Genomic DNA, 27861 nt, shown 5'->3' on the forward strand with positions numbered 1-27861 from the left:
AGTTTGTAGTTCCCTACATTGTTCCAATAAAAATTTCAGTCTGAGAATGGGAATCCCAAAACAAATTCCCACTGGCATACAGACTTAATATATAGTAACTATAAACACAAACAAAAGGTCCTCAATTAATAAAATACTGAACATTTGTAAGTGTACTTTAAAAGGCGGCAAACAAATTATTGAAATGTTCTAAAAAATTATTTTTAGTCCATTACATGCTGTTGCTGCTGAGCTAAACATAAACATTTTGAAATCCAGTGATCTGGTAGATTCAAAGATGACAAAATATTTCAGTCTTGAATTTGGCAGTCCAGATGGAGGAGTTCAGAGGTATAATGAGAACGTTTCTATTGAGACACGATTTTAAAATAAGGTAATAACAGTATAATCAGAATTTTATCTTCTTTTTAACAAGGGCAGTACTAACAATTGAGTTAGCGGGCCACACGATGTAAGTGCAAGAATGAAACAAAGTCCAAAGATTACAGATCAACGTGAACCTTTCCAATTTAAACACTCCTAAAAGCATAAACCTAACTATTTTACAGGGCTCCATTTTGTCCTACTGTTAAGTTTCCTTCGTTATTTTTATCAAAGCACTGTTTTGAGACTTACAATTAAGACGTTAAAGAAAGCTGTTACAGTAATGAAGGATGCTGAGTTCCAGTTTAAAAGTAGAAACACGTAGCCAAGTATTGAGTCAAAGAAGATGCATCTTCAGAAAATAAGATAGTCTGCCTTCTTCCTGCAACGACCTGGTGATCTTAAGGGTAATGAGAATAGTGTATGCATCTTTAAACTAGTTGCACCTGAATGACATTACAAACAGCTTTCTGAAAAATTAAAAGTCAACAGGCATTAGCTGTATAACATTTTTATTTTACTATATTGACATTTTATGCACAAATATTTTATCAGAGTAAAAATAGAAAATAATTGTTTCATGTAAAATTACCAAAAAAATGCAAAACACAAAAGAAATACATAATTATTAGCAGAGTATAAGTGTCTTTATTTAAAGAGTAAAAAGTATGCAGAAACCCTTCTGTTTTACAAAAAATTGGGAATATTCTTTCTATGTTTTCCTTCTGGCAGCAACAGAACAACCTTTGACAACATATTCTACATCTTTTATTTTATTGAAGACATCAAGTTAGTCACAGATTTCTCCCTCAACTACAGAGAACGTGACAGTGATTTTATACTGTTTGAAAGATTCCTTCTTTACTAATTAGAACACGGTGGAAAAGCAGATGATCCCACAACAAAGAACCCAAAGGACTATCATACCTACTGAAAAGCTGCAAAATAATATCAGATGTATTTACAAAGGAAGTGTGATACCAGAACTTTCCCCTGGAGGGCTTCTCATGTAACAAGAACATTCAGGGGGATAAAGTATTGATACAACATTTCAATTTTGCTGTTAACTTATCCTCCCACAGTCCAGTTTGATCTAGAAAGCTGATGTTTTAAGCTTCTCTTCTTTTTATACTGTATTTTAACTAAAAAGGCCGCTCATGAACTCTGCTAAATAAAACTTGAGACTTGTTTTAGACTTCTGTTTAGCAACGGAGCGGTGTTATATACGTAGTTGCTGCCACTGAATGATCAGCTTCATCTTATTCTTGGTAAGCAAACCTGCATCTATTTGCGTAAGTCACCCCAAACACTTGCCAACTGGTGGAATCAGACTACTGTAACAGTAATAAATGGATTGATGGCTGACCTCTCGTGACAGATGCATTTACATATTTTGCTTAAGATTTTTTTAAAAACAAAATAAAACCAGCATGCTCAATAGATTGAGTGCTTTAAGAGCTCAAGAATGAAAACAATATTAAGAATTACTGAAAGAATCTGGCAAAAAAAAAAAAAAATCGTGGTGATGATGAAAAAAGTAGGCTAGAACTACATGCAAGATTTCTAGTTAAGCAAAAATTATCTGCAGATGAACATCCACTTATAAACAAAAAGCTTTGTCCTCAATGCATCTTTAAAACAAACGAGTGTTCTGTGTTCTTTGCCCTCTGCCTGCTAGTATGACCGTTCCCTTTCAGATCAAGAGCAACAGTCCAGTGCTCTCACTACTCAGTATAAACGCATTTTATGTTTAGAACCCCACTGTACACGCACTTTTGATTTAAGGTTTAAAAGTAGCTCGATCCCTCACAGAATTAAAGGTTTTCCCTCATACATCTGCGTTTTAATTGTTAAGTGTTACCACAGGGGGTTTCACTTCTAAAAAGTTGGAAAATACGCATGGTGACATAATATTTATACTGTTTAATAACATGAAGGGGCAAAAGCAAACCCAAAATAGCACCATTTTCAGCCATCAAAAGAAATAGTCTAATAGGCATTAGTACTGAAGCTCAAAAGTTGCAGCCTACTTCTTACTGCACAAGTAAGTTTGCATGAAGTACTCTCCGTAGCTCAGAATTCAGGATACATTCCAACTATTTCTATTCATCATCCAGACTTCAAATTGCACCCAGCTCTGGAGCATGCATTTGGCTTATGAAGCTTCAAAAACATCACTTGAAGTTCAGAAAGAAATTAATTTTAAATAAAAAATACATCTTTGTATTTTAATATATGTCAGACTGTACAGTAATTTGGAAATCAAACTTCAGTTCTCTGTAAAACTATTTTCAACTTGCATTTTGTTTCTCAGCAGGGACTACGGACTGTGATTAACTTAAGTCTTCAGTTACTAAGGTTGACTACTGTGCAGGTATAAGCACCCTGCAGAACAGAGCATTAACAACCCCCACCAAAACAAACTACTCTTTGGGTGAAGGCTATTTTTTCAAGTTTTCAAATCACCTGATGGGGGGTGGTAGTGGGGGAAGAAGTTTGTCTTCGCTTTTTGCTAAATGGCTAGCGTTAACAATGTCTTTCAAAACAGGTAAGTACTTGCCCTCATATATGCATATTATCTACATATTACAGTGAAATACTCATAATTGGCTTTTCACCTAAGCCAGATCTAAACCTGGATCTCCTTCTTCAGCACTGATCTTCAGTTCGGTCTAGTCTTAGTTTCCTTTGCTTATAAACACAGAAGCTGTTTTAAGAACCTGATGCTTTGTAACGTTTAATGTGTCTTTCGGCTCTGCTTGATTAAATGAGGATAATGAACATGTTTAACTTTGAAAGCATCAAATGCCATTTGGTAGTTCAGCAGAGAACAAAAGACTGGAAAGGACTGAGTTCAGACAACTGATCAGCCTGCTTGCTGTAGGTACTTCATTTTTGTTAAAAGCGCTGCAAAAATTACTTTGTACAGCTGTGGACACAGAGCGCTGACCAGTTCAACCTTTCTCAACCAATTTCAGATTGCATATCACAGAGGCCCTGACTCAAAGTTGCAGAAGTTGTGGTGATCCCTCAACTTATATTGAAATATATGCTGTTAAAAGATCCAAATTTATGCAAGTCCCAGTTCTTTATAGAAAATCATGCTCTATATTGTACTGTCAAGAAACAAAAGAAGTTTCCAATTCTGACAAAGGTAAGAGCAGGAGCTGCTCTGGTTATATAGGAAAGGCCTCAGGCTCCCACTTTCAGGTCCTAGTGCTTAATTATCTTTCTCTGTTTGCAGGGATGCTGTAGCTAGCGCCACTGCTGTAACTGGCTGTGCAATGCCATGGAGCTGCATCTTGGCTAGTTTCTTCTGCTCACATTCTGTGACCAACCGATTCAACTCTGCTGCGCTGTATCCAATAAGAGTTTTCAAGTCACAGACAAATTTGTACACAAACCTCTTGCCTTGCACTTTGCAGATCATGTCTCCATCATAGTAATACCTGTAAAAAGAAAAAAAAAAAAAAGAAAAAAAATCAATGTAAATTTTCAGCATTGTAACTTCCATACACATCTGCTATTTACTTAAGGTCACTCAGAGGCCAAAATATGAATCTTTTTCTCATCAAGATTCTCATATAATTTCATATACCAAGATACATTTTCTTATATGAGAAAAGGGAAGAGGGTTGAAAATTGTCCCTGCACCTTGATATGTTAAGGAGATACTATGTACTACATACATAGTAACGATTTTCTAGGCAGTCGGAAGCACCAGTTCAGAAATGAAGGTCTCGGAGCAGTCTAAAAACAGCTGGGGGGGGGGAGGAGGGAAGTATAAGTTTTCTATAGTCTTTGCCTTAATAAGAAAATGTTGTCTCCCCCCTCATTACTGTCCTTTGCTTTCTTTACTCTTGTCTCTGCTTTTCTGAGGAAAACATTAATGTTGGAAGCAGTTTGAAAATTAGCATTGTAGTTTCTATGATACTAAAGCAGCCATTCTCTCCCTATTGTTTTCAAAGATGGAAGTAAAACTATAAAAGCATGTTTCGTTTTTTTTATTTCTATATAGTTCATATGCCCGCAAAACTACATCCTTTGCCTTTATTTACAATTAAAAGTGACTTCTCTAACTATGAATACTTTTTACATTGCGTCACAAAAGAATTACCAGACTGGGCAGAAGTGCAGTAAAGGTAACAAAGTCTAAATGACCCATTGTACTCCAGAGACATTACAAAACTTTAGGTGATACCAATAAAACAGAAGTTAGAATTTTACAGTTTTGTTGCTGATCTTGTCTCACTGCAAGCATTAATAGAACACATGTCACATTTCTCCTTAAGAAAACCTAAGTGGCTGGGACATAACTTGGACTTGATGAGCTTAACAAGCTTGTGATACATTTGGAAAAAATCAAAACCAAAACTAACCAACCAAAAAAAAAAAACCCCACAGTTTAATTTCCTCAAAACCATCACCCAAATGTAGTACAAATGAGCCCAGATTTCTTGACTGTCTAAAACTCAATCCTCTGAGTGATATGCTTGTAAAGCAAAGATAATTCTCATTCACCAGCAAAATTAAGTCAATTAAAAGATTAACTTCTGTCTCCCAGCTCTAGTGGAAAAGAGGTAAGTTACTAGAATCCAACCGAATTTCTTCAGACACCACAAATTCTGAAAAAAAAGCGCCTTTTAATTTCTTACTTTTGAGGGTCAGGATCTAAGCAACAGGATGAAAGCAAAGATAGGATGAGAGACAGACTAGGTAGAAAAAATGTTGGAAAGCCTGCTGGTTACTGATATGATGCAAGAAGCCACAGAGGTCTTTATGGAGTACAAGAACTGTCAAAATAGCTTGCTATTGCTCTGTGGGTAAAGAAAGTTTGGTCCATTTGCCAAAGCTCTCCTTCACCTTTCTCCTGAATGCCATACAGTCACACAAAAGCTTCCTCTTCAGTCCTCCTCCTCACTCCACCCCGCCAAGCCAACACCTGCACCTCCCTCAGCTCCTCTCTGTTTTCTCCTCCACAATCATTAAGCTTGTTCTTAACTGCGACTCCACTGCCACTCAGCACTTCTCCATGCCAGCCCTATCCTCCAAAGCATCTTCTTGGCACCAGCTAAAGGATCTGTTGCTGTATGGTGTCCATCACATCCTAGTGAGGTAATGAGGTTTAGTTATAATGGGTTAGATGAACCCTGAAACCTAGAGGGTGTGATGATAGTTTATGTTCAGCTTTGAAGTACAGTCTTGCAGTCCTGGGCAGAATTGGGGAAGGATGAGCGATACCCTGGTGTGGCCCTCGCGTGTGAAATACAGTATAGCTTAGAGAAATACCATATAGTTTAGAGCGTGGGAACATTGGGCAGGCATTCATGTTGAATGTGACAGGGTACTGGACATAGAGAAATTGGGGAACTGGGAGCTGTGCTCACCTGGGTCAATACGAAGCATCTGCAGAAAGCCAGAGTTTGTAAAATGTGGCCATGGCATATGTCAAGTGCACTGGTCAAATTTTCTTTTTTTTTTTTTGTAAGTTATTTAACTCTGTACAAGCATTTACATTTATTGTACAATCCTGTACAATAACGACCGTCTCAAAATAATGCTGTAGAAAAAGGCTTTACAAAACTGAATAAATTTCTTTAAATGATTTAGTCTGCATTACTGATACGATCAGAAAGGAAAAGGACCACAGGAAATTAGTCCACATTTATGCAAAAGCCCAAAACTATGCAAGATTCCCACATCTCATGCTAGAAACATTCAAGTTAGAATTCAGGCAATGTGGTGAGAGGATTTTTTCAATATTATGTTGAAAGCATTTCTGATTACAGCATTTGCTTACTCAAAAATATAGAAAGCTAAAAATAAATAAAAATAAATACCCATGCAAGTTTACAAAGCCTTAGTTACTGGAACGTTCCGAGTCACATGAAAACTTTGTTTCAGAATAATACAGGGGATTAATTATTTTTCTTCAAGTCTCACTTCCCTACTGGATAACTAAACAGATGTTGATTTTAGAAAATTTACCAAGATGCATGTAACAAAAAAAGCTGCTCTGCCGTTTTTCACCCTGCCCTACTTTCTATACTGCCTGGTTTTCCTACAGCTGGGCAGAAGAGCTAGCACATTTCTCAATAATATCAACATCATTTTCTGTATTAACCAAAAATTGACACAGTAATTTCAGTACATTAGTAAACAAAACATATTACCATTTAATAAAATTTTAGCTTGGCAACAGTGATTCTCATGGGAGTAGCAAGAGGCATTAAACATCCCTTCAGGCATTCAACTGTTAGAAAACATGTCAATATCGATGCAGCTGCCAAAATGGCAACATTTTGAGGAATGTGATTTCTGTAATTCTGGGACTAAAATACAAATGCAAAACTTCTCTAATAGTGATTTATGCAAATTACTGTGCAGACATCTGTTTAATATCCCAGTGATAAGATCATTATTCTAAAGTTCTTCAGCTGCCTTTGAGATCTTCTGCAGAGTTTGTTGACAAAACCCAAAAAACATTAGCATCATTTACATAATTTTTATGTTCCAGAAAGTTTTCACATATACCTTCAGCACACAAATGCATAGATTCCCCAAACCAGGTTGGAAATATGGGAATGGTATTGCAACAATACAGGCTGGGGAGCAGCTCTACTGAAAAAGCCCTGCTTTGGGCAGGAGGTTAGGCCAGAGACCTCCTGAGGCCCTTCCAACCCAAAGGATTCTGTGATCCTACGAAAAAAGTAACATTCTAATTTAATATATAAATAATACAAGAACAGCCATACAAGACCAGACTAAAGATCTAAGGAAAAGCATTAAAGTAGACTAAGCATGTATCAATGCTCTTCCTTGCTTTCAGTGATCTGGGGCTCAGGAACTTCTAGAGGTTGCATCTTTCCATACCTAATATCCTTCAAAATATTTCTTTTTCATTGATTTGTCCACTTTCCTCTCAAACTCATAAAATAATTCTGGCATCCACAATGCTGTGCCTGAAGAAGTTACAAGACAAATGAAAGGGTATAGTTAAGCTGGGTATCTGGTGCCTGCCAGTTTCTTCTGATTGCCTCCTGTTCATGTAAGTGAGACACCGAGCAGTCATTCTTTACTGATTCTATGCCATTCATGGTCTTCTAGACTTCTATCTCCCCCAGTGAAAGTACTCATTCTGCATTATACATACTGACGTTATTTAAATCCTCCCTAAAAGACTAAAGAAAGCCAGAAAATGGTAACTTTACCATCATTTCTCATAGAGGTATTTTTAAATAGAAGTTGATTTTTTTTTTAAACAACGCTAGATGAATTTACTTCCTTTTAAAAAAAATAATGTAGCCAAAAGTGGAAATGCTGAAAAGTAAATCTTAGATCCCAGACTTCAACCAATATGCAGCTTCACTCAAATAAAGAGAGTTCCTAAAACTGCTTAAATAATTTGCAGGATTAGGCAATAAATACCTTTCTTGAAAACTAATCAAGAGAAATAGATTTAACTATATCAGAATAAGAAATTAGAAGTTCAATCTTAATAATTTCAGAGAACTTGGATGAATCTTCAAACGATTCCAGAGGCCAAAATAATCAGGGGAAAAAAGTCTAAAATTCAGGTACTTGCATTCTTCCCCCTCCTCAAGCACATCACCTACAGTGATTCAATGATACAAGTCCCTTTTACCAATGTCAAACTCCAAAATCACGATGGAATGAAGACAGCCTGAAATGCTTCCATTTCTTCATATGATAAAAGTTCACTATGTTGGAATCAAAACTACTGTTGAAACTTACCTGTCAACTGTATTTTTCAATTTAACACCCCTACCATAAGAACAATGGAATGATAATGAATATTTGAACTTAGAAAAAGTTTTGTTACATACAGAAAAAATTGTTACATACAGAAAACTACTAACGATTACGTAATTACAGGAAAGTATCCGCTTTATACCGTAACAAGAACAAGAGGAACACAAACAAAAAAATTGTAAAATATAAAAATAAGTCAATAATTCAGAGTATTCACATATTTCTGTATCTTTCACCAATAATCAGTATTGTTTGGCACACTACTGAAAGCATAAATGCTGAAGATACATCAAAAAGAAATATATTTCTGAAAGTGAGCTACCCAAATTAACTATCATGTCAGTGTTCAATAATCTTGAAAAAAGAAAATATATTTTCAAGAAGTTACTGTACTAGCTTCTTTAAAAAAAAAAAGAAAAAGAAAGAAAGAAAAAAAAGAAAAAAAGCCCAACAAATACCTTGCCCCTAAGACTCGCACGATCTGATGGGAAGGAGTAGCTTCAGAGGATCTGTTTATCCCTTTACTAAAAAAGCCGCAAGTCTTGCATTATGATAGTTAAAAATAAAGTAGCCAAGTGGAAGCCAATCACTTCATACCTGATCAGTTCCTAAAGTTCCTTACCTCAAAGCCCGACTAAGCTTCTCATAGTTCATCGTGGGTTTGTTTTTGCGCTGTCCCCATTTTTGCGCAACCAGTTCAGGTTGATTCAATTTAAACTCTCCTTCATCACCAACCCAAGAAATACAGTCCCGAGCATCTTTGTCAGTGAGAAGTTCTAATAAAAACTGCCACAACTGGATCTGGCCATTGTTTCCTGTTGAAATAGGAATAACAAGATCCATTTCAATTAGTCTCTTTTATGTTCCCCTCATAGCTAAAAATTTTCAACCAACATATTAAAGCAGACCAACACAGAATATATGATGGAAGGAAGACTTGCACTTAATTAATTGCTTCTAATTATTCTTTTGTAAACATTTTCCTGCAAAGACATCAGTATTAATCTATTAAAAAAGAAACTGATGAATACAGAAAAAAAATAATCAAGATTTCTCATAAATCTGTCCCTAGAACTTAAGAAAAAAAAGATAGAACACATTTAGCAAGAGCTTCTTATTCCTCTTCAGGCATATACACACACACGCACACACACACATATAAATATATGTAATAGAAGCTGTTTTTTTAAAAAATAGTTTAGTCTCCAATTTTCAACATGAAATATTAGAAATACAACTCCTCCCCCACCCCAAACTTCAGCTTACGTCAGTATAACATCTTTCATGTCCAATCATTATATTTCTTTTTAACTCGGGTATCTGCAGTTAAATTCCTAAATTCTCTATGAGATTCAGATAGCAGACCTAATGTCTAAAGGGATAAACACAGCGTATTCCCCACTGATGTCAGCCGATAAAATCTTGGCCTAAGAATCCTGAATAATATAATAATAGACTTTTATGGAGAGTATAAAAATTCAAGGGAAAGGAGAGGAAAGGATTTAACAGAAAAATTCACAACAAAAGAACAAAAGCAAAAATGACAGCAAGAAAAAATAAGATAAAGAAATTAAGATGAGTTATTAATAATCAAAGAGTATGTACGAATAACAGTAATTCCAAAAATAAACTGCAGATTTAGCATGCAGTTTTCCAGAAGGTCCATTCATTTAACAAAATAAGAAATCTGAAACTTGCTAAATTCTAAAGTCACCAAATTGGGGGGAGGGGAGGAGGGGAACAAGTAGAGCAAGTAGTATCTAGGCTAGGATTCTACAACATACAGTTTCTTTTCTCCTCTTTCTGCAAATGGAACGTGGAAAGAAGTTAAAAGCTTGAATAAATGCTATGCAGTGGTTTGAGAGGACAGACTGTTAAGTGATAGGAAGAGAAACAACTTTATGCATTTCATGTACTGCAGCACTCAAAAGCTGTGGCACCACATTAATATAGTGCCCATAGTGTGTGAGCTAACCAACCTGCCAGGTCTGCATGGGCTTGTGATATATTTTATAGCTACAGTCCCGTTCATACCACATGGACTTCTACAAACCTCACATTTAGAGTGACAAAGATGTGTTCTACAAAACTGTAATTCAAATTAACAAGCAAGTGTTTACTGCATTTGCATTTAAAAATAATGGAGACAATACCTGTTCTGTTCCCAGGGGAACTTCTGTCTTCCCCAGAGATCCTTGGAGCTCTCTGTACTTTAGCTGCCTTTGCATTGCTGTTTATTACTTTAATGGTGGTTGGGGTAGCAGGCTGTACAGATGCTGGAATAATCTGCACAGCTGTAAAGCAGAGAACATTGCAGAACATCAATTATAAACTGCTGGCACAGAAACAGGCATATATTATTTATTACCTGTATTATCACACAGAAGCTAGTTTTTTCCTTTGCTAAAAAGATACGCTGTATAAATCACAATGCTAAGAATAATTTAAAGACTTTTTACCTCTTACAGTGGAAATTGTGCTTTTAGACTCGTAGCAGAGATGCCACATTACAGATAATGCACTTTTCTCTATAGTCACTGTACAACCCTCCATACCTGCTATTCAAACAGCAATTAAATACGCTTCTACTGCAATGGTATAAGAGGATGCAAATGCCCCCCTCTAGGTGTCTTTAAGCAGAAACAAACCCAGTATGTAATACACAGTCCATCTATTTAACATATAAGCTGCCTGCAAGTCTTCTGAAAATTGATTCATTTAAATAATTGATGACACTGCTTCAGTTGGAAAAATAAGTTTCAAATAACTGGAATGTTACTTTAATGTATTTTTTCTAGTATTGGTTTCTAAGCAAGACCTCTCTTCCACACTCCCTTTCACTTTTTGGAAACGCTTTCTTTTGAAATCATAACATTTTAATATACCTATTCATTAACGCAATATATAACCTAAAAAAACAGAACAACTCAAGACCTCAAATATGTGTCCTAGACAGCTTATTTCAAGAGAGTGGAGAACCTACCATCCAAAACGAAAGTTAGAAACTTTCATAGTTCAGGTCATACACCACCTTTCAGACAATAACAAAATATCGAGAAACCCAACATTTTGCTTTGAAGTTTAAACTATGCCCTCCTCCCCTCACAAAGGAAAACTACTCTCTCGAGTGATTTTCTAAAAGTTGTACTATTATAGAGCTGAACCAAAGTACAGTGCTAAACCTGCGAACAGTTAATTGCGTAAATTAACTGCTGGAAGAAGTACTTACGCTGATCAATAGTAACAGTTGCTATTTCTCCAGAGTGTTCTTGGCTAGCCAACACATCTGCAAATGAGGAAAAAAAAAAAGTAAGTTTTTATTTAACCTACAAATTTCAAGTCACCTGAAGATCAAAAACTTTTGTATTTCACAGAGGAAAAAAGTCAAAATTTGGTATCAGTTTGCAAGAGACATGCTAGTTCATGGTCTTATGAGTAGAGACATTTAATGTCTGTCATTCAATTTTTAGAAATAAGGATGTACATGGTGAATTTCAAGGTATCTTATGCATTCTCCATCCCCTAAATCCTTTAGCTATATCATGTAAATGAAAATGGAAATAGGTTTTAGTCTGCCAAGTTACATCCAAGCATGGTAAATCTAAAATGCACATATACATTATAGCATTATACACATACAATGCATCACTTATCGGTTGTGTTGTGTACAATCTAAGGACTTCATTTCCTATGCTTAATAATCTTCACTTCTATATGACAGAGATGTACATTAAATAACTCAGAATCAATATTTAATTATAAAACTGTCAAATTCAGGAGATGCACAAACTAAAAATCTTTATTAAAACAAAGGTGGAATCATCAGTCACTACTTCCTCCTTATTTGTTATGAAGTTTGATGAAAGACGGGCAAACAGTGTTTAATATGCAGACATGTTTCATAACAGCAGACATTCTCACTAATACCTCCCGTTATCTTGTATTGAAGCCCTCATTTTTACTGCCAATATTAAATAGAGGAAAAACAACTGCTCACAATTGGTTTCATCTTTAAAGAAAGAAAGGAAAAAAAAAAGAGAGGGGTGGGGGAGTAAGTAAAATCAGTTACAGAAAAATCTCCCATACACTTTCGAAGAAGCTCCAAATGGCTCCAGAGGATTTCTCCCCGTGGGACGCGCTGGAAGAAGTCTTCTTGACTGAGGCTGCAGAGCTCCCGCCCGGGAATGCTGAGCGCATTGAGGTCAATGTCAGTCATGCTGAACTCCTTCATCACCCACACCACCCAGTGGAGCACCTGGTCTGTCGACCACTGCACTGGGTCTGGGAAAAGAGAGACAAAACTGCAGATCATCCCATTATATACTGCAAGGTTCCTCCTCACTGAGGATACAGAGCTAGACCTTACCATAGCTGACAACAAGAATGAAATATAAGTGGCTACTGATCTAGAGCATTCAAACAAGCATAACCCAGAGTTCATTTTTTTTTTGTATGACCTTTTCTGAAGCCTTTTAAAAAACTTTATTTAGGGGGTTCTTGTTATCTATTTATTTATTTTTTTAAAAGGGCCTGCTTCTAGGCCAGTCAATGCTACTATTCAGCTAAAGTCCAATGATGGTATGTTTTCATTAATACAGTAACTTCCATAAAATAAAATACATAACATCAACAAGTGTAGTTACTATCACCAAATATGACTGGATGGAAAGTTGACTCCTCTTAAAATGCTGACAGAGTGGTGTTGCTTGGTGGGGAGATGGAAAGGGCAAAAAAGGCATTTTCTTTAGCAAAAGCTTTTACATCAGAACTACGCCCGACATTTCTCGAACACAGAAAATTATTATTTTTCTTTTTCCATAGGTCTTTAGTTTCGAAAAAGAGTAGTCTCTCTCACACCAGGATGCTCTTCCTCAAATACGTTCATCAGCGTGTGATTATGATGAAATATTACACTCTAAACTCATCCACATTATCCCAGTTTCTAAACTATTTAAAATCACCATGGTACTGGGTTTGGCTGGGATGGAGTTAATTTTCTTTATAGCAGCCCATATGGTCCTGTGTTTTAGGTTGGTGACCAAAACAGCGTTGGTAACACACTGATGTTTTAGCTACTGCTGAGCAGTGCTGGCACAGAGTCAAGGTGTGACTGACTAAAGCCCTAGGCGTGGGACGTGACTCCCCTACAATGGAAGAAGGCTCAGAGGAGATGGGCAAGGGTGAAGTCCCCATGCAGCTCAGAGAATAATGCAAAGAAGCATTTGCAAATGCAAAAAAGGAGGCAGAGGGTAACCTTTGTTTTAGATAAACAGCTATCAACAGCTGAGTGGATCAACTGGTGCTGTAAACATCTCCCTGAGTCAGCCAGACTAGCATGGGGGGAGTGAATACATTGCTCAGCCCAACATAGATCACACAAACTAGACAACTAGCAAAAGGATTTCGAAAGAGCAACGGGCTTCGGCTGGTATTCCTTCCTGGCAAATGGGGACACCCAACATTGTGATGGTAAGCGTATTATACAGAGACGGGTAATGGGAATCACATTGGTATTGTGATTGAACAGTGTATTGCAATTGCTGTATTTTTCTAAGTGTAACTTACCTTTGTATTGTGTTTTTAGTATAATTTGTATCACTCTGCTAAATCAGAAATCCCATGTAACATCAACCATCTTCAAGTAAATTTGGTATTAAACATTACACCCTCCATGCATGGAATATCTAAAAGAACCTGGTCAGAGAGTATTGGACTCCAAGGCACAAGGCCTTCTTTGTTTCTCACTTGGCCACCCCAGCGAGTAGGCTGGGGGTGCACAGGAAACTGGGAGCGGACACAGCCAGGACAGCTTATTAAATTGCCTTTATCTCGACCCATGATTTTTTTTTTTTAAACTCGCTTTGGCCCTTTTGATTCTTTCCCCCATGCCTCTGGAGGGGAAGTGAGCAAGTGAGGAGGCTCACCTGCCAGCTGGGGTCAACCCACCACACGGGTGGGCTAATAAACATGCACTATATATAGAGAGATAAAAATATAAAACAGTAAGTGTAATATACCACATCTACAAAGACCACAACAAATCATTAAACCAAGATTTGATACAATAGGACCCAATGCATACCTGTATTTGAATCAAACAAGCCACAGCATCAAGTTTTGGGATGCCTGTTTGACATTTCAACAGAACACAACATACAGATCATTTAAATGCCAGTGCTTAACACACATATTTTCCTTCTTCCTAGGGACCTTTGCAATGGTACCGAATTTTTGGATTCTGTTAGCAGAAATAACCTTTAACAGCTAAGAATTTGTAATCTCTAGTAAAACACACCAAAACATAACACAAAGGGAAAGCCACAACATTTTAAAGACCTGCTAAAAGCTAATTTTCCATTTGCAGCAAAACAGAGAAACCTGTAAGGATGAAGATACTGAACGACTACCTTTCTGGATGATGATTATTTACTGACTGGACTTGACATTTAATATCAGCATAACCTGTCTTTTGAAAAGATTCAAGGAATAATTTCGGATGAATAATTTCAGAGAACTTCACAGAACCAAGGCTCACAACTCTTTGAAGAAAACTGGCTTCTTTTTCTATTTTTTAAGATGTATATTTATAAACGTTGGGGGGAAAAAAAAGGCTTTTTTGGGGGACTGCATAAGAACCTTAAGAACATTCTTTACTCTCCAATAACGTAGAACTTAGTGGTGCCTTCTTTCAATCCAAGTCCCTACAGTGTCAACTCAGATAACGTTTAAAATTTTGTTCTTTCTAGGAAGGCAGGTTAGCACATTTTTCTGATATCAAGAGGACACTATTATTCTTAATACAGAGATCTCTGCCATATTGAACTAGTATGATTTTCGTGGAAAATCTGCACTCCCATGACACAGAAGACATTAAACTTTTAAAGTCACAGTTGTGGGTTATAGGGTTTTCTTAAAGCAGCTTAAACTTATTAAAGTTTATTAACAACATTATTCAACATAACAACAACATGGTTTTAAGTAATTTTCTTCTTACATTAATGGGAGAACATCCTGAAAAATATCAGTCTGCTCCTGATAATGCCTCACTTTCTCCCCCCCACCCCCCCAACATTCTGCATCAAAACCTTAATTATCAACAGATGAAAACTACTTTGAAAGCGCTTGCCACCGAGAAAAACAAAAAGGCATGAAAAAGCCATTGCTTTAGTTATCAAAAATACATTCAAAATATTGACAAGTTACATGTCCTGCAAAGACCTGCAACTTCACTGGAATTCTTAAACACCTCCAAATATCCCACTTGCCAAATATATTCCAGTTTTGCAGGTCTGCTTAGATATTACAGCTTCATGTGCTGAATATGCCTTGACAGTACATTTCTGCAAGTCACAACAAGCAACTCAGCTGGATAATCTCCTGAACGTGATGTAGGTCTAAAACCCACAGTTTCAGTTCAATCCTAAGCAGGCATTCAGAGATGCTTTTTCTAAGATAACATTAAGTTAGCAGCCTGCTAAGTAACAACATTAATTCAAAAGAGATGATGATCTACCAGAAGACATATTCAGTTCTGAATCATCTTTTTCCAGTATGAAGTCAAGTACGGCTTTCCATGCAAAATCTGATTTTACACCGTACTCAGCATCCTACAACCTATGAACAATTTGTTTCAGTATCTTAAGAGGCAACCCCCACCAAGTACTGAGTCTAGTTCGAATTCAGACACACATGAAAAAGAGCTTTATCACTAACACATACATTTTTAAGGAGGGGAGGAAGAAGAAAACTGCTTTCTAAAAACTGCAATGACAAGAAGGTTATGGAGCAAAAAGCACTATTTTAATAAAACTATTACAAGCACTGATTCTACTTCTCTTTAGCCCTCTCTTATGCAGATATTTGCATTGTACTTACCTATACCATAAGAAGCCTTCTCTGAGGTATTGGAGCACTTTAATTATATAACCAAAATTAATTATCATTTATGAAAAAACACCAATCCTCCAAACGAACAAAAGAACCCAGCCACTACCTGAACACACGCATGCGCACACACACAGAGTCATGTATTATTACCATAGGGTATTCCAAGGCGCTCCTGCTCCTTTCGGTAGCCTTCCAATGCTGCAGCCCATCGTGTCACTTGTTCAGAGGTTTCATCTGAAATTGTCGTAATATGTTTTGTTCCATCCAAGGTTATCACTTGAGCTTCCTCAACAAGGTGAGCTTCAGCCTCTGCATGATGAGCATCCGGATCAATCACTACCTCCACAGTCTCCACAGGCTTCACAATTTCAAGGATGTTTAACTTGGGCTCTATTCCTAGGTATAGAAAGAACAAACACAAAACTTAAAAGTAGCAATGCAAATATGACAAAAACATTGTTTTAAAGCTTTCTGATTAATAGGTGTTAGCATACATCGGAAAGAAGCATGACACAAAAGCATCACCAAATTTATGCAAGAGTCCTAAATTAGAATGACATATTCTATTACACAGTATATACTTTAGTAAGGTGAATACAAAGCTGTCCCTCTTTCCTCCCCCAGTATTATAGCTTCCTGTTCTATTTAGGTGATCCACTTCACATATCTTGAACAGAATGTTCAGCATGTGGGCACAAAGAACAAGTATTTTGGTCTGTAAGAAATACAGCAAACCAAAGCAAAAATAAAAGCAAAGCCCAAAAAACCAGAACAAGCATCCACCTCTTTCGCCCAACCAAGAGGCATTTCTTTCAGCCTTTACAGTATTTCCCTGCTATCTCTGGGGTCTACACACAGGAGTTAACGTTTTCTTTCAGTGCATGCAAGAGGCAGTGTGTTCAACAGCAAGTTAAAAGAAAACTAGAAAACTCTTCATGTTTTAAACTTCATCAGCTATTCATGTTTTGGTTTTATGTCTATCTGTTAAGATATTAGACCACGGAGTTTGAAGATATGTCTGTATGTATTCTGCAGCAATAAAGAACACATTCACTGTGTTCTTTGTATTACCACCTTCTCTGTCATCTTCTGAGAAGGTTTTTTGTCCATCTGGTGCCTCACCAAATTTCTGACTTTGTATAGAAGTCATGATAATATGTATTCTTGTCATTATAATATGCTAAACAGAAAAAAATTATTTCGATTTTGTGCCATATAATTTCCATTACAACCACACTTCTTCAAGAGATTTTTATCAAACATATTTGCACAAAAAAAAAAAAAGTATCTGTAAAATTCCATTGTATTATGACTTGGAAAACCTTGACTAGGGTCAGGCAGTTGAAGGTAGGATTCACAGAACATCACATGGCCAGAGTAACTTCTTGTGCAGTAAGGCATTACTTTGTGTCCCTCCCATCTAATCTATATTAAAGCTCAATGTGAGATGGTAGGTTCTGTAGGTGACGGTCTTAAAAGCTAAAACCACAACCCATTCACAGTTTATAAGGGAAAACAAATGGAGTACTTACCTGTAGTACAAGTAAGAACAAACCAAGTCTTTTTTAGACAAGTATTCCTCTAGACTTTAAAAGGAATTCAGCTTGAGAAAAATAGTAGAAAAGAGAACACTACAAAGACTGCAAGTACAATATGCAGCAATATGAAATTAAGGAAGTCAAAATAGATGTAGACAACCAGTAAGTGGTTGATTAGATGAAGAAGCAAACATGAAGAAAAAGCAAAAAAGTACCTTACTTAGGAGAGTAAGTGTTTTATCTAGGCCATCTAAGATTAACATGCGCAGCAGAGGCTTGTTTTAAAGTCAGACAGAAATGGGTAAGGGAAAACACTAAGGGTTAAGATTCTATTTCTGATCTTCAAAAGAGACAGTAAAGAAAAAAGCTTCTAGAAAGGAACAGTTCACTATTGCTCAACAAAATAATTCACTGTCTGTCAAATAACTACATGTCAAAAGAACTGTGAATGGAGATCAAAGTGATGAGTCTCTAGAGAAATCAGCTTGTAAGTAAAAATGTTGTGAAGTAGTCTGCCATCTAACCTACTGCAACATTTGATCAACATTAAATCACTGGGTTTGTCTGCATATCTTCTCACACCTCTCCTTTTACCTACTGCATAAGAAAACAGATGTCCAGTCTTCCTTGGACAGCACGTTAGTTGTGGAACACAATGTGACAATGTCACACACCCCAGAAGTATAAACTGGTACAAAAAGTACAAAAATTCAAGCACATTAGCTACCAAGACATGTCCAGATGTTGCCAGTACAAGCCCCTTCACTGCTAATTGTCTGAAGCTAGAGAATATACTAGGGTTAAGACTGACCTACAGGCAACCTGTTTTTTTTTTTCCTTGAAATGTCTAGTATTAACCACAGCCAGAGACAGGAAACTGCACAGGTGAAACTGCACCTTTAATCTAAATCATTATGTTTCATCACACTTCGTTCCTTTTCATGAATCATTCCTTTACATGCTAAAAATAATAAAAGCCTAGTTATTGCAAAAAACAGTTTAGAAACCACAGTCAAATGAGGAGTTACACACTTAAAACAGGACTCGGACTTCAGCTACCTAAATCCAAAGAACCTTTCGTGCTTAACCACCACTTAGTCCCAAAATCTGCCTAAGTATCTACAGCACAGCTACATACACGTGCTCAGAAATTCTCAAAGCAGCTAGACACTAACCTCTTATGTCAGTCAAGTGTTTAAAAAGTAGGTGGAACAGCATCTGTTTGGGAAAATGTTAATCTTGCAGGTGTGCTTTGGGTGTGCATAACAGACAGAACAACACAAACGGCAGCTACAAACACTTTCATTCACAAACATGGCCTTGACTCGTTTGTGTATGTGGTACGTGAACGACTTGAATGGCAGGTTAACTGGACTACCTGTTCGTACACTTTGCAAACAACAAGAGATAGAAAGCAAAACTACATTGTCTACCTCCATAATACAGGTCTCTCTCCTCCTATTGCTCAAACCAATGACTGTCAGAGATCGCTGCTTTCATTCTGGCCCTTTCAATCTACCTCTGTCTCCCACAGTTCATCTGAAAAAAGTGTGGCAAGTACTTCCATTCAAGCTTGCCGCTACTCTGCTGATTAAGGAAGTAGAAAAAGCAAGAAAAAATTCCTTCAGGTAACAGACTACCAGCCAGATCTTCCACCTGTGAAGTTTTCCCAAAAAAGATTTCAACCTATGCCATACACACAGCACTGGCATTTACAACCTAAAAAGTTTATCTTCCCTACACTTCCCTACCCCCCACCCATTTCTTTTCTTAAAACCAAAACCAAACCAAACCAAAAAAAAAGAAAGCAACTAAAAATAGGGTCAGAATCCATTTTATCATATCTCAAGTTAAAAAACACCTACCAACCTTAACAGCTTAAGGATGGCAAAATATTAATCTGGTATTATCTATAGTCAGACAGGCAGGAGAAAGCCTTGATCAAATATAACTTGTGTCTGGATTTAAAAAAAAAAAAAAAAAAAACACCAAAATATTTGCTATGGAGGTCTTCAAAATTAAAGTTTTTTTAAAATTCTTTGACATACGATGCAATGCAGTTACTCAGATCTCCACAGACTTGCAAGAGGCTTAGTTCAGAGCAGTACAGAGCAGGGCTGCACTCAAAATTGCTGTTCTCACAGTGGCAGGAAAACCATATACATCTCCACTCTTCAAACCAGAAGAAGGGCGTTAAGGCAAGGTGGAGTGACAGGATGGTCCTTCTAGTAAAAAGAATAAACAGGACTGATATTTTATCTGTTGTAACTTATATTAAGAGATCTTTGTTTGAAATGCTATAAAAGAACTACAATGGACTATATTTCAGCTGGTGTTTATTCCTTTGAATTTACAGATAGCTAATTAAAATTTGATAGAACACTTGAACTGACATAACAGCTTTTCTCTTAAGAAATAAGAGAGTCCAATCCATCACAAGGATTAGCATCACTGATTACTGCTAGCTGAATTCTATATATTATACAAGTTGGGGAAAAATAAAAATAAGTACATTGAGAATCTTTCAATACCTCATCCGTACAAGAAAAATATGTGGATGGCATAAGAAGCTGTTTTTTCCCTCTCGCTCAAAGGGACACCGCAGTCAGAATAACAAGTCCATCTCCCTGTTAGTGATCCAAATATCCTCCTTTTATTATTTATATCCATGCTGTTTGTTTTCTGATATTCTGTCCTGCCATATTTTATTTGACTTCAACAGACAGATTTCTTATGAGTTGCTTAAGTATCAAGTATCATGGCCTGAAAAACAATACTGAGGATTGTTCCAAAGTCATACAAAAGTACTTAATACTCAGGTGTTTCTTTTAAGGAAAGAGGAAGAGAGAGAAGGGAAAAAAAAAGCAGCTCCTTGTGCTATATGGTCATGCACCTCAGTTTTACATTAAAAAAGAAGGAAAAAAAGCACAGGAAGAAAATGGAAGATAATAGCGAAGATATTTATGACTTGCATCCTTTTGAAAATGGAAGTCCGAGCACTGCACACTACAAGTTACTGGGCATGAATTAAGAGCAGTTATTCTAGTTCCCTGAAGGATATTTCTACTCTATTTTTAAAACCAGGAAGGTAGTTCAATCCCCATTACATACGGGGAACCGAGGATTCAACCTAGCACTGGTCACCTGACACTCAGCATTAAAAGCAAATCGTCAGTCTTACCTAATACTGTTAATACAAAACAGAAAGTCTTTCTTCTGCCTAATCTACACTGAAGCCACAAGAAAGCAAAATGCGCTCCCCAAATTTTGCTAATCTGCTTTGCTGACATAATTCAAAAGAGATAGTCAAAGATACTCTAACTCCAGTAGGAACTTTTTGTCACTGTTCGTTTGAAAATATGGCAACAAACATCTGTAGCTGTTCCCAGAGCCCAACATGAACGTTGTCCTCAGTGAGTGGTGGCAGTCCTTCCACTCAAGACATACGGAGGGAGCAAAGGAGGAGAATAGGACAAAAAGCAAAACAATGAAGCTACTAATTCCTGAGGATTCGACAAGGGGAAATCCTGTCATACCTGATACTACAAGCAAATAAAAACTATGCATCAACAAATCCCTACCCACCTGGTTAATGCTCCTCTGCCACAATGGTTTACTCTGACTTCTCATCCAAAGAAAACAGACAATAGATAGGGATCCCAGCCTTTCATACCAATTTTCAGCTAGCTATATATACTCTCATATGTAATCGTTCATGTCACAAAGACAAAATTGTCACCTACCGAGACAAAAATCTTTTGCCTGCTTAGATACTTGGTCTGGTATGAGTAACTACTCACCCTTAATGAAAGCCTCATACTGCAGCTGTCACTATTTAACCCAGGTTTGTCTGGGTTTTGGTTTTGTCTTTGTTTTTACTTAGAAATTGATATGAAGCTACTATAAAAAAACATTTCAAATAGCATCAGTCCATTACATTTATTTTAATTACTGCTACTTATAACCACAGTACACAATGAAAGAGACATTCTGAAGCTATGTGACCATTGAATGATTTTCTCAATTTTACAGCTAGAAATAGTAGATTAGGTTTGCTCACAAGGACTCCTACAATATTAATTTGTCTGTACAACAGACAAACATAACTACTTACCTTGCCTAGATATTACTTGCACACTGAGTTGCACTGTTCCATCTGTTTTTACTCCTTGATCAAAAAGGCTTCGTTCTGGGTCCAGCTTGATAAAAGCAAAAAAATTAAAAATATGTATTAGTCTCACAGTTATAAGAAACTTATTCTCCTTTAAACGTTAGAAACACTTAGTGTCTGCAGCAAATTTTCTGAAGAAGCCTGCCAATATTTTTAGTACTACGTAGACATAGTACACAACAGAAAGAATTTGGTCAGAATTTGAAACTCGCCACTCTGTTCTGCTTAAGGCAGTTTCACTTACAGGGACAGTTTTTAACCTAAAAAAAGCAATGCAATACCTGGAAGTACCTTCACTTTGTGGAAAGTATCTACAGTTCCTTTTCTCAGTTTTTAACACCTTCATAAAAATTCTTGTCTTTAAAGCAGTATTCTCCCTGTTGTTTCTGGAGAAGCCACAGATGTCTGATTATAACCACAAATAAAACATGCAGCTAAACACAATGCTAAACAGCTATACTGTCTGACATGTGGTGATGCCTGTAAAAATAGGGGGGGAGGCTGGAATTTTTTGAGTAATGTTTTGCTGTCTATGCACCTGAATAGTATAAAAACCTTCTTGCTTTATTCAGATTCAAAACAAGATTAGACTCACGGAAGTTCAGGCAGCTACAAATGATGTGGGCTACCTCAAGAGAAGATAGTATTGTCATTGCCCTCATTCTTTCATTCGCAAGGTAGTAATTTTTTGCGTTCTTACCCTCACCCCGGGAACCCTGAAAGTATTTTGATTTTATTCACACTGAATTAGTGTGTACATATTAAATTGTCTGATGATAATGAACCTGACATAAAATTAAATCCTTAATTGTAATTAATATACTGAATGAAGCATGAATTCCATGAACAATGGAAGAAAGGGACAAAGTATGTAAAACGCTTCTCCGTTAAGAGGTTAAATTTTTCACAGCCTTTCAATTTACCTGGATATCTTGCAGGCAAATTTCGTGTGCATCCAAGGAACACTGCAGTCTGGGTTCCAGCAATTTCTTAAGATTTCCAATTGGCTCATTGATGTCAATAGCTTGACTCACAAATTCTGCTGTGGTGTAGGTTTGCTCAACGATGCTTAAATATCAAATTAATACAACAAATCATTACCTACATATTAATACAGTAGGTATAGGAAAGCTTAAAAAAAGTTAGAAACAAACTATATAAAAGGTAATACCGACTCTGAAATCTTAATACCGTGCAGAAAAACTCTTAGCTTGAGTAGAGAGTGAATTATTAAATTTGGTCCCATTGATTTTACAGCTGTGTAACTCTTCTCTTACCCTGTCACCATTAAAAAGCTAGGTTAAATACCAAGATTATTTTCAAATCACCAATTTCAAGAGATTAAGTCATAATCAGTATATTTACATTATTAACTTGCATGTAGAGTAAACTAATTCTATTTGCCTTGCCTAGACTGTATTTAAAAGATATTCAAGTTAAAAACAAAGAAAGAAACTTAACAGATAGGGAAAAAAGAAGGAAAAAACGTTCACACCCATACAGAGTAATTGTCCATGTCTTTTTGCTAGTCAGCACACGGATAAACTTAATGCATACAAGAGACAACCAGAAGAAACTACAGCAACACGGAGCCTTGAAGGAAATATTAGTCATGTGTCATGGTTGTCCTGCGCTAAAATGATGACAGTATTGGCATAGGCATTCAGAAACATCAATGTTATGGGACTCATGTCTTAACGACCTTAGACAGTTGGTCTCTCTACATTTACACAGAAGGAAATCAGAAAGTATACAGACATAGTCAGATTGTAAGTGGTAAAAATATACAAGGAGCTCAGAATAAGAAGAAACTAATAAGTGGTTTTAAATCAGTTCTCCAAAACAGGTTCTTAAAGAGCAGGTCACCTACCAGCCTCAGCTATTTCTATCCAACACATTAACTGCCTCTCTGTGCTTTCAAAAACAGTTGTAAAAATTAGGAGGGAAGCATTAGGAAGAAAAAAAACCAGGTTGAGGTAATTAAGTGAAAGGATATCAGACTTCGGTATCTATGGTTTCAATGGCCCTAACAACAATATAGTCAATAGATACAGAACATAATTTCTGCTCTGTTAAAAACAAATGACCCTGTATAACAGTAGAGCAATGGACTGGAGAAACTGAAAGGTTTATCTCAATTACAGAAGGATACACTGAAAGGTTTGCAGCATGTACATGTAGACATATTCCTACAGACATGAAAGTAGGGGAAAAGAACTACTAAGAACATAGCAAGAGATAAACAAAACGGTTTGGGATTTAAGCAATTAAGATTGAAGAACATGATAGCACTATACCGGTTTCCTATAGTGGCTACAGTTCCACTTCAAGAAAACCACCATTTAATTAGATAACAGAAAAACTGAGAAGAGCACAAGCAAAACTAAGAACTTCGTATCCAGCAATAAAGTTGAAAAACCGTGGAAACAATCAACAGCAGGATTACAGAGATCATACTAAGCCAGTTACTTCTGCCAATTTAAAGTTACTTCTTTCGCCTAGCTAGAAAACACTTGCACTTATTTCATAACCATGGCCACCTCTGAAGCATTACACAATACCCAATAATAAATCTAAATAACCCAACTTGGTGAGTGCAGCCACAAATCTGAAACCAATTAAAGAAAACAAATAAATAAATGAATTGCAGCCCAAGGACCCCAAAAAGCAAAACCAGTACATACCTTTCTTCAGTGCATTCCTGTTTCTCAGTTCCATCAATTTCTATTTCTATCAGCTCCTCTGCCTCTCTCTTAGTCATGGCTAAAATGTCTTAAGAACAGAGCTATGAATAGAAAAGAATTTTTTTTGTAAGTCACAGACCAACAAAACTAGATGATGGGTTGTGTACTATCAAATGTTTTTTAAACCAAATACCAGGATAGTTTTTTTAAAGACAAGGATTCATCTAAAAAATAAAGGCAAAAGCTAATACAGGTTTCACAAAATAGATAATACCTGTTCCTCAAACAAACATTCTAGGGGCACATCCAGGACTATAAATGGATGTTAGCACAGAGCCCAAAGCCTGATTTTCTTGGAGGCATCCAAATTTACTGAATGTTTTGTTATGGGCCAGCTACAGCTTTTAGTGGCTGGTTGCAAAGAACTTCTGAAAATTCTTTGAAAGTTACACGTATTTTGCCATCTAGATTCAGCTACATACTACTTTCCTAGCGAGGCTGAAAGATGCTGCTTGTAAATTTAAGCAGCATTTTACATAAAATGCTGCAAAAGGAAGCTAGACAGAAGATCCATTATTTCCTCATAGGTAAATAAACTCAACAATAAAGTGTTTATTGACTGTCCCATCTTTCCACCCATCCCTCTCACAGGTGACCACTTGATGATACGTGCATAATGAATGCATCTTGTTAAGTCCCAAACTAATGCAGTATGTTAGCAATTAAAAGGAAAGCTATTCTGTGACAGTATTCTCATTGACACTGCAGATTTTCATGCCCTGTAGAATACTGGAGTCTGTTGGAACGTAAGGGGCAAAGAAAGAATTACAGCATTTGGTCTGCAAAGACATAGTTTGTATAATATTATCATGTTTCACTAACTATCCTATATATCATAAGTATGAAATACACACAATAAAGAACTGGGCCAAATTATATTAACAGTTTACAATAAATAACACCACCAACTCATAGGAAAAGGAGTAGGAAGTAGAAGTACAGCGGAAAAAAAATCACAGTAGAAAGAGCAAAACACGCTACTATTCAAATATCCATAATAGAAGAGATTAGCAAGGTTTCCATCCAGGAATCATTCCTTCCCAGGGACTACTCTATCCCAAGCCCAACTGTTAGTAAGAGAATTTATTAAAGACAAGTTAATAAGGGAATTTATTAAACCTTAAAACTTCTCAGAAGGAATGGTAACCAAGTTGTACAGTTGTTACAGAAAAGGTTTAAAGCAATTCAAACTACTCATCATCTCCTTCAAAAACTATTATGTAAAAGTAGTTTGAAGAAATCAAGTGCTGCATGTGATATCAATCTGTAAAAAGCTACCAGGGCTAGAGAGGAAGTAAACAGCACCTCATTAATATCTTACCACTAGAACCAAAACCAGAATCTGTTCTGCTCACAGATCTGGCTCTGTGAAAATCCCCTAACTGCCACGGTAGGGTCCACTGAACAGAGTCCTGGGAGTCCCATTTCTGTATCACTTAATCTTGTATATCATCTTCATGATAAATAGGGAAGAATGAACCACCACTTCTGAAGAATGCAGACAAGCTTAATTAAATATATGAAGAAACTGACACCTGCATGGTTACAGGTGATCTGGTTGACTGTTAAAAAGATTTTTCAAAATTAAAGTTTGAGCAAAGCCCCTTACTGAAAACTCGCAAAAAAGCTAACTGGTACCATAAAAAAGGGGGAATTCCTGGTACCATAAAAAAGGGGGAATTCCTTCCTACATTAGCAATCAGATTAAAAACCCAAAACAAGAAGAATAAGTTATCATTTTTTTTGTGAGGAAGGGAATTTACCAGTGAGGTCACAAAAGGGGTTAAGCTAGGATTTCTTTTCCTTGACATACTCATAAGTTATTTATTGAGAAAACTGTGCAGATCTGCAGAAAGAACTCACCATCTTGAATGATTTCTGGTAGAACATATTCAATACTGGTAAATGCAGAGTGATGCACAGTGAGCAAATATTGTAACAGCACAGTGACTGTATAGAATTAGGTAAGACATTTTGAAGTCCTTATGGATTGGACTCCAAATTGGCAGCTGGAATAGTAACTGCTCACTCACTCTTCAAAGGCAGTCTGTGGTTGCATCTTGCAGGCTCTACTACATTTCTGGTTACTCTGGGGAGGTAGGAGAGGGGAGCTCAGGCTCAGACAGCAGGTACACAAAGAGGAAGAAAGATGGTTCCATTGAGCACAGATACAAGAAAGGGAGATGACGGGTGGAAAGAGGAAGAATAACATGAAAACATGTAAAGTCATTAACAGTTCAGAGAAACCTAATGGGGAAAATTATTCGCTCTTTCCTATGCTAGAATAGAGAGAGTCCTTATGATAGAAACATTTCACACCAAGTCTAGCAGAATTTGTTGCTACAGGATGATGCAGAGATTGAAAGTGTACACAGGTTCAGATGAGACTAAGCTTCCTGAGCCTTTCCTGAAGGCTACTGAGAAACAAGAGAACTCAAACAGCCTGGTTTGCTAGGAGGGTCAACGTGGCAGGAATACGACAACAGCAGCATTTGTTTGGAGAACATATAAACCTGTGCTTGATTTGTGGAAGTTACAGCCTACTGATTGCTGTTTGTTTTTATTTTTCCTTCAACCTAAAAAGCCCTCAGGCTTACCTGTTATCCTAGGAGGAATCTGACCATAGTGCCCAAAACAGACCTCCACTAACGTAAGAGAAGGCACCTGTTAACAGAGCCTTTTTTCCCCTGCACAACAGTCCAGTGCTACGCCAGTATCTTTTACAGTTTGGCATTTGCAGTTAGGGGAGAAACCCCATTGTTCTGTTAAGATCTATGTTTTCTTTTCCCTGGAACACATGGAATTAAGCAAGTAACAAGCCCATCATCATAGGGGCACAAACTCTACTACTAGAATTAGCCTGTTATCCTACCAGGCAGTTGTGAAGTGGGGGCAACTACTGGAACCCCTATGCATTATCAAGCGATACTGAAGCCCAATCGCTGGAGATACTTGTGCTCCCGAGACGCTCTGGTGGTTCAGTTGTTCGTGAAACATTTGGTACCACCCATCCCTCTTATCATTTCGATTGGTAAACACCACCACAAACAGACACCCTATCCTTTACAGATCAGCTTTTGCAAGTGATCAGCCAGTTGGGATTTAAGACAAAGACAGGGGACCACTAAACGGGGTGGAGTCACGCCAGATTTCAAGTGTTTTCCTTCCTTATCAAGAGTCAGAAGTTAGAAAATAAATCCGAACTGGGAGAAGTGGTCGTGCAGCGCGCACCTGGCCAAACGCCAGGAAGCAAGCGACGTAAGATGCCAAACACCCTCTTACGTTTTCACCCCAAATAAGTTTTTAAGAGTGGAGATCAGCCTGTACGCCCCGGAGAGGGCTCACGGACCTTAGGCCGGGCTGCCTGACTCGCCCCCAGCCGCCA

At 37.1% G+C, this 27861-nt stretch overlaps 1 protein-coding gene across 1 annotated transcript; it reads right to left on the reverse strand.

The window, feature by feature from the left end:
• Window positions 1–3263: 3263 nt before the first annotated feature.
• On the reverse strand, window positions 3264–24496 carry GABPA (GA binding protein transcription factor, alpha subunit 60kDa). The gene is made up of 9 exons (XM_009582585.1): window positions 24417–24496; window positions 22656–22800; window positions 21676–21760; window positions 16174–16419; window positions 12223–12417; window positions 11366–11422; window positions 10290–10430; window positions 8759–8951; window positions 3264–3812 (listed from the first exon to the last, which is right to left on the reverse strand). Exons 1-9 carry the CDS (start codon window positions 24491–24493, stop codon window positions 3584–3586), a joined length of 1368 nt encoding a protein of 455 aa, XP_009580880.1. The 5' UTR covers window positions 24494–24496; the 3' UTR covers window positions 3264–3583.
• Window positions 24497–27861: the final 3365 nt, after the last annotated feature.

Source organism: Fulmarus glacialis, unplaced genomic scaffold (genome assembly GCF_000690835.1).
Source record: "Fulmarus glacialis isolate BGI_N327 unplaced genomic scaffold, ASM69083v1 scaffold36347, whole genome shotgun sequence".
NCBI classification, from domain to species: domain Eukaryota; kingdom Metazoa; phylum Chordata; class Aves; order Procellariiformes; family Procellariidae; genus Fulmarus; species Fulmarus glacialis.

Coding starts and splice junctions, on each gene's coding strand:
- GABPA (XM_009582585.1), bottom strand. CDS start 24,493: ATGACTAAGAGAGAGGCAGAGGAGCTGATAGAAATAGAAATTGATGGA. Junction 10,431..11,365: donor AACTGTTACTATTGATCAGC/GTAAGTACTTCT, acceptor TCTGCTTTACAG/CTGTGCAGATTATTCCAGCA. Junction 8,952..10,289: donor TTCCCCTGGGAACAGAACAG/GTATTGTCTCCA, acceptor CTATTTCAACAG/GAAACAATGGCCAGATCCAG.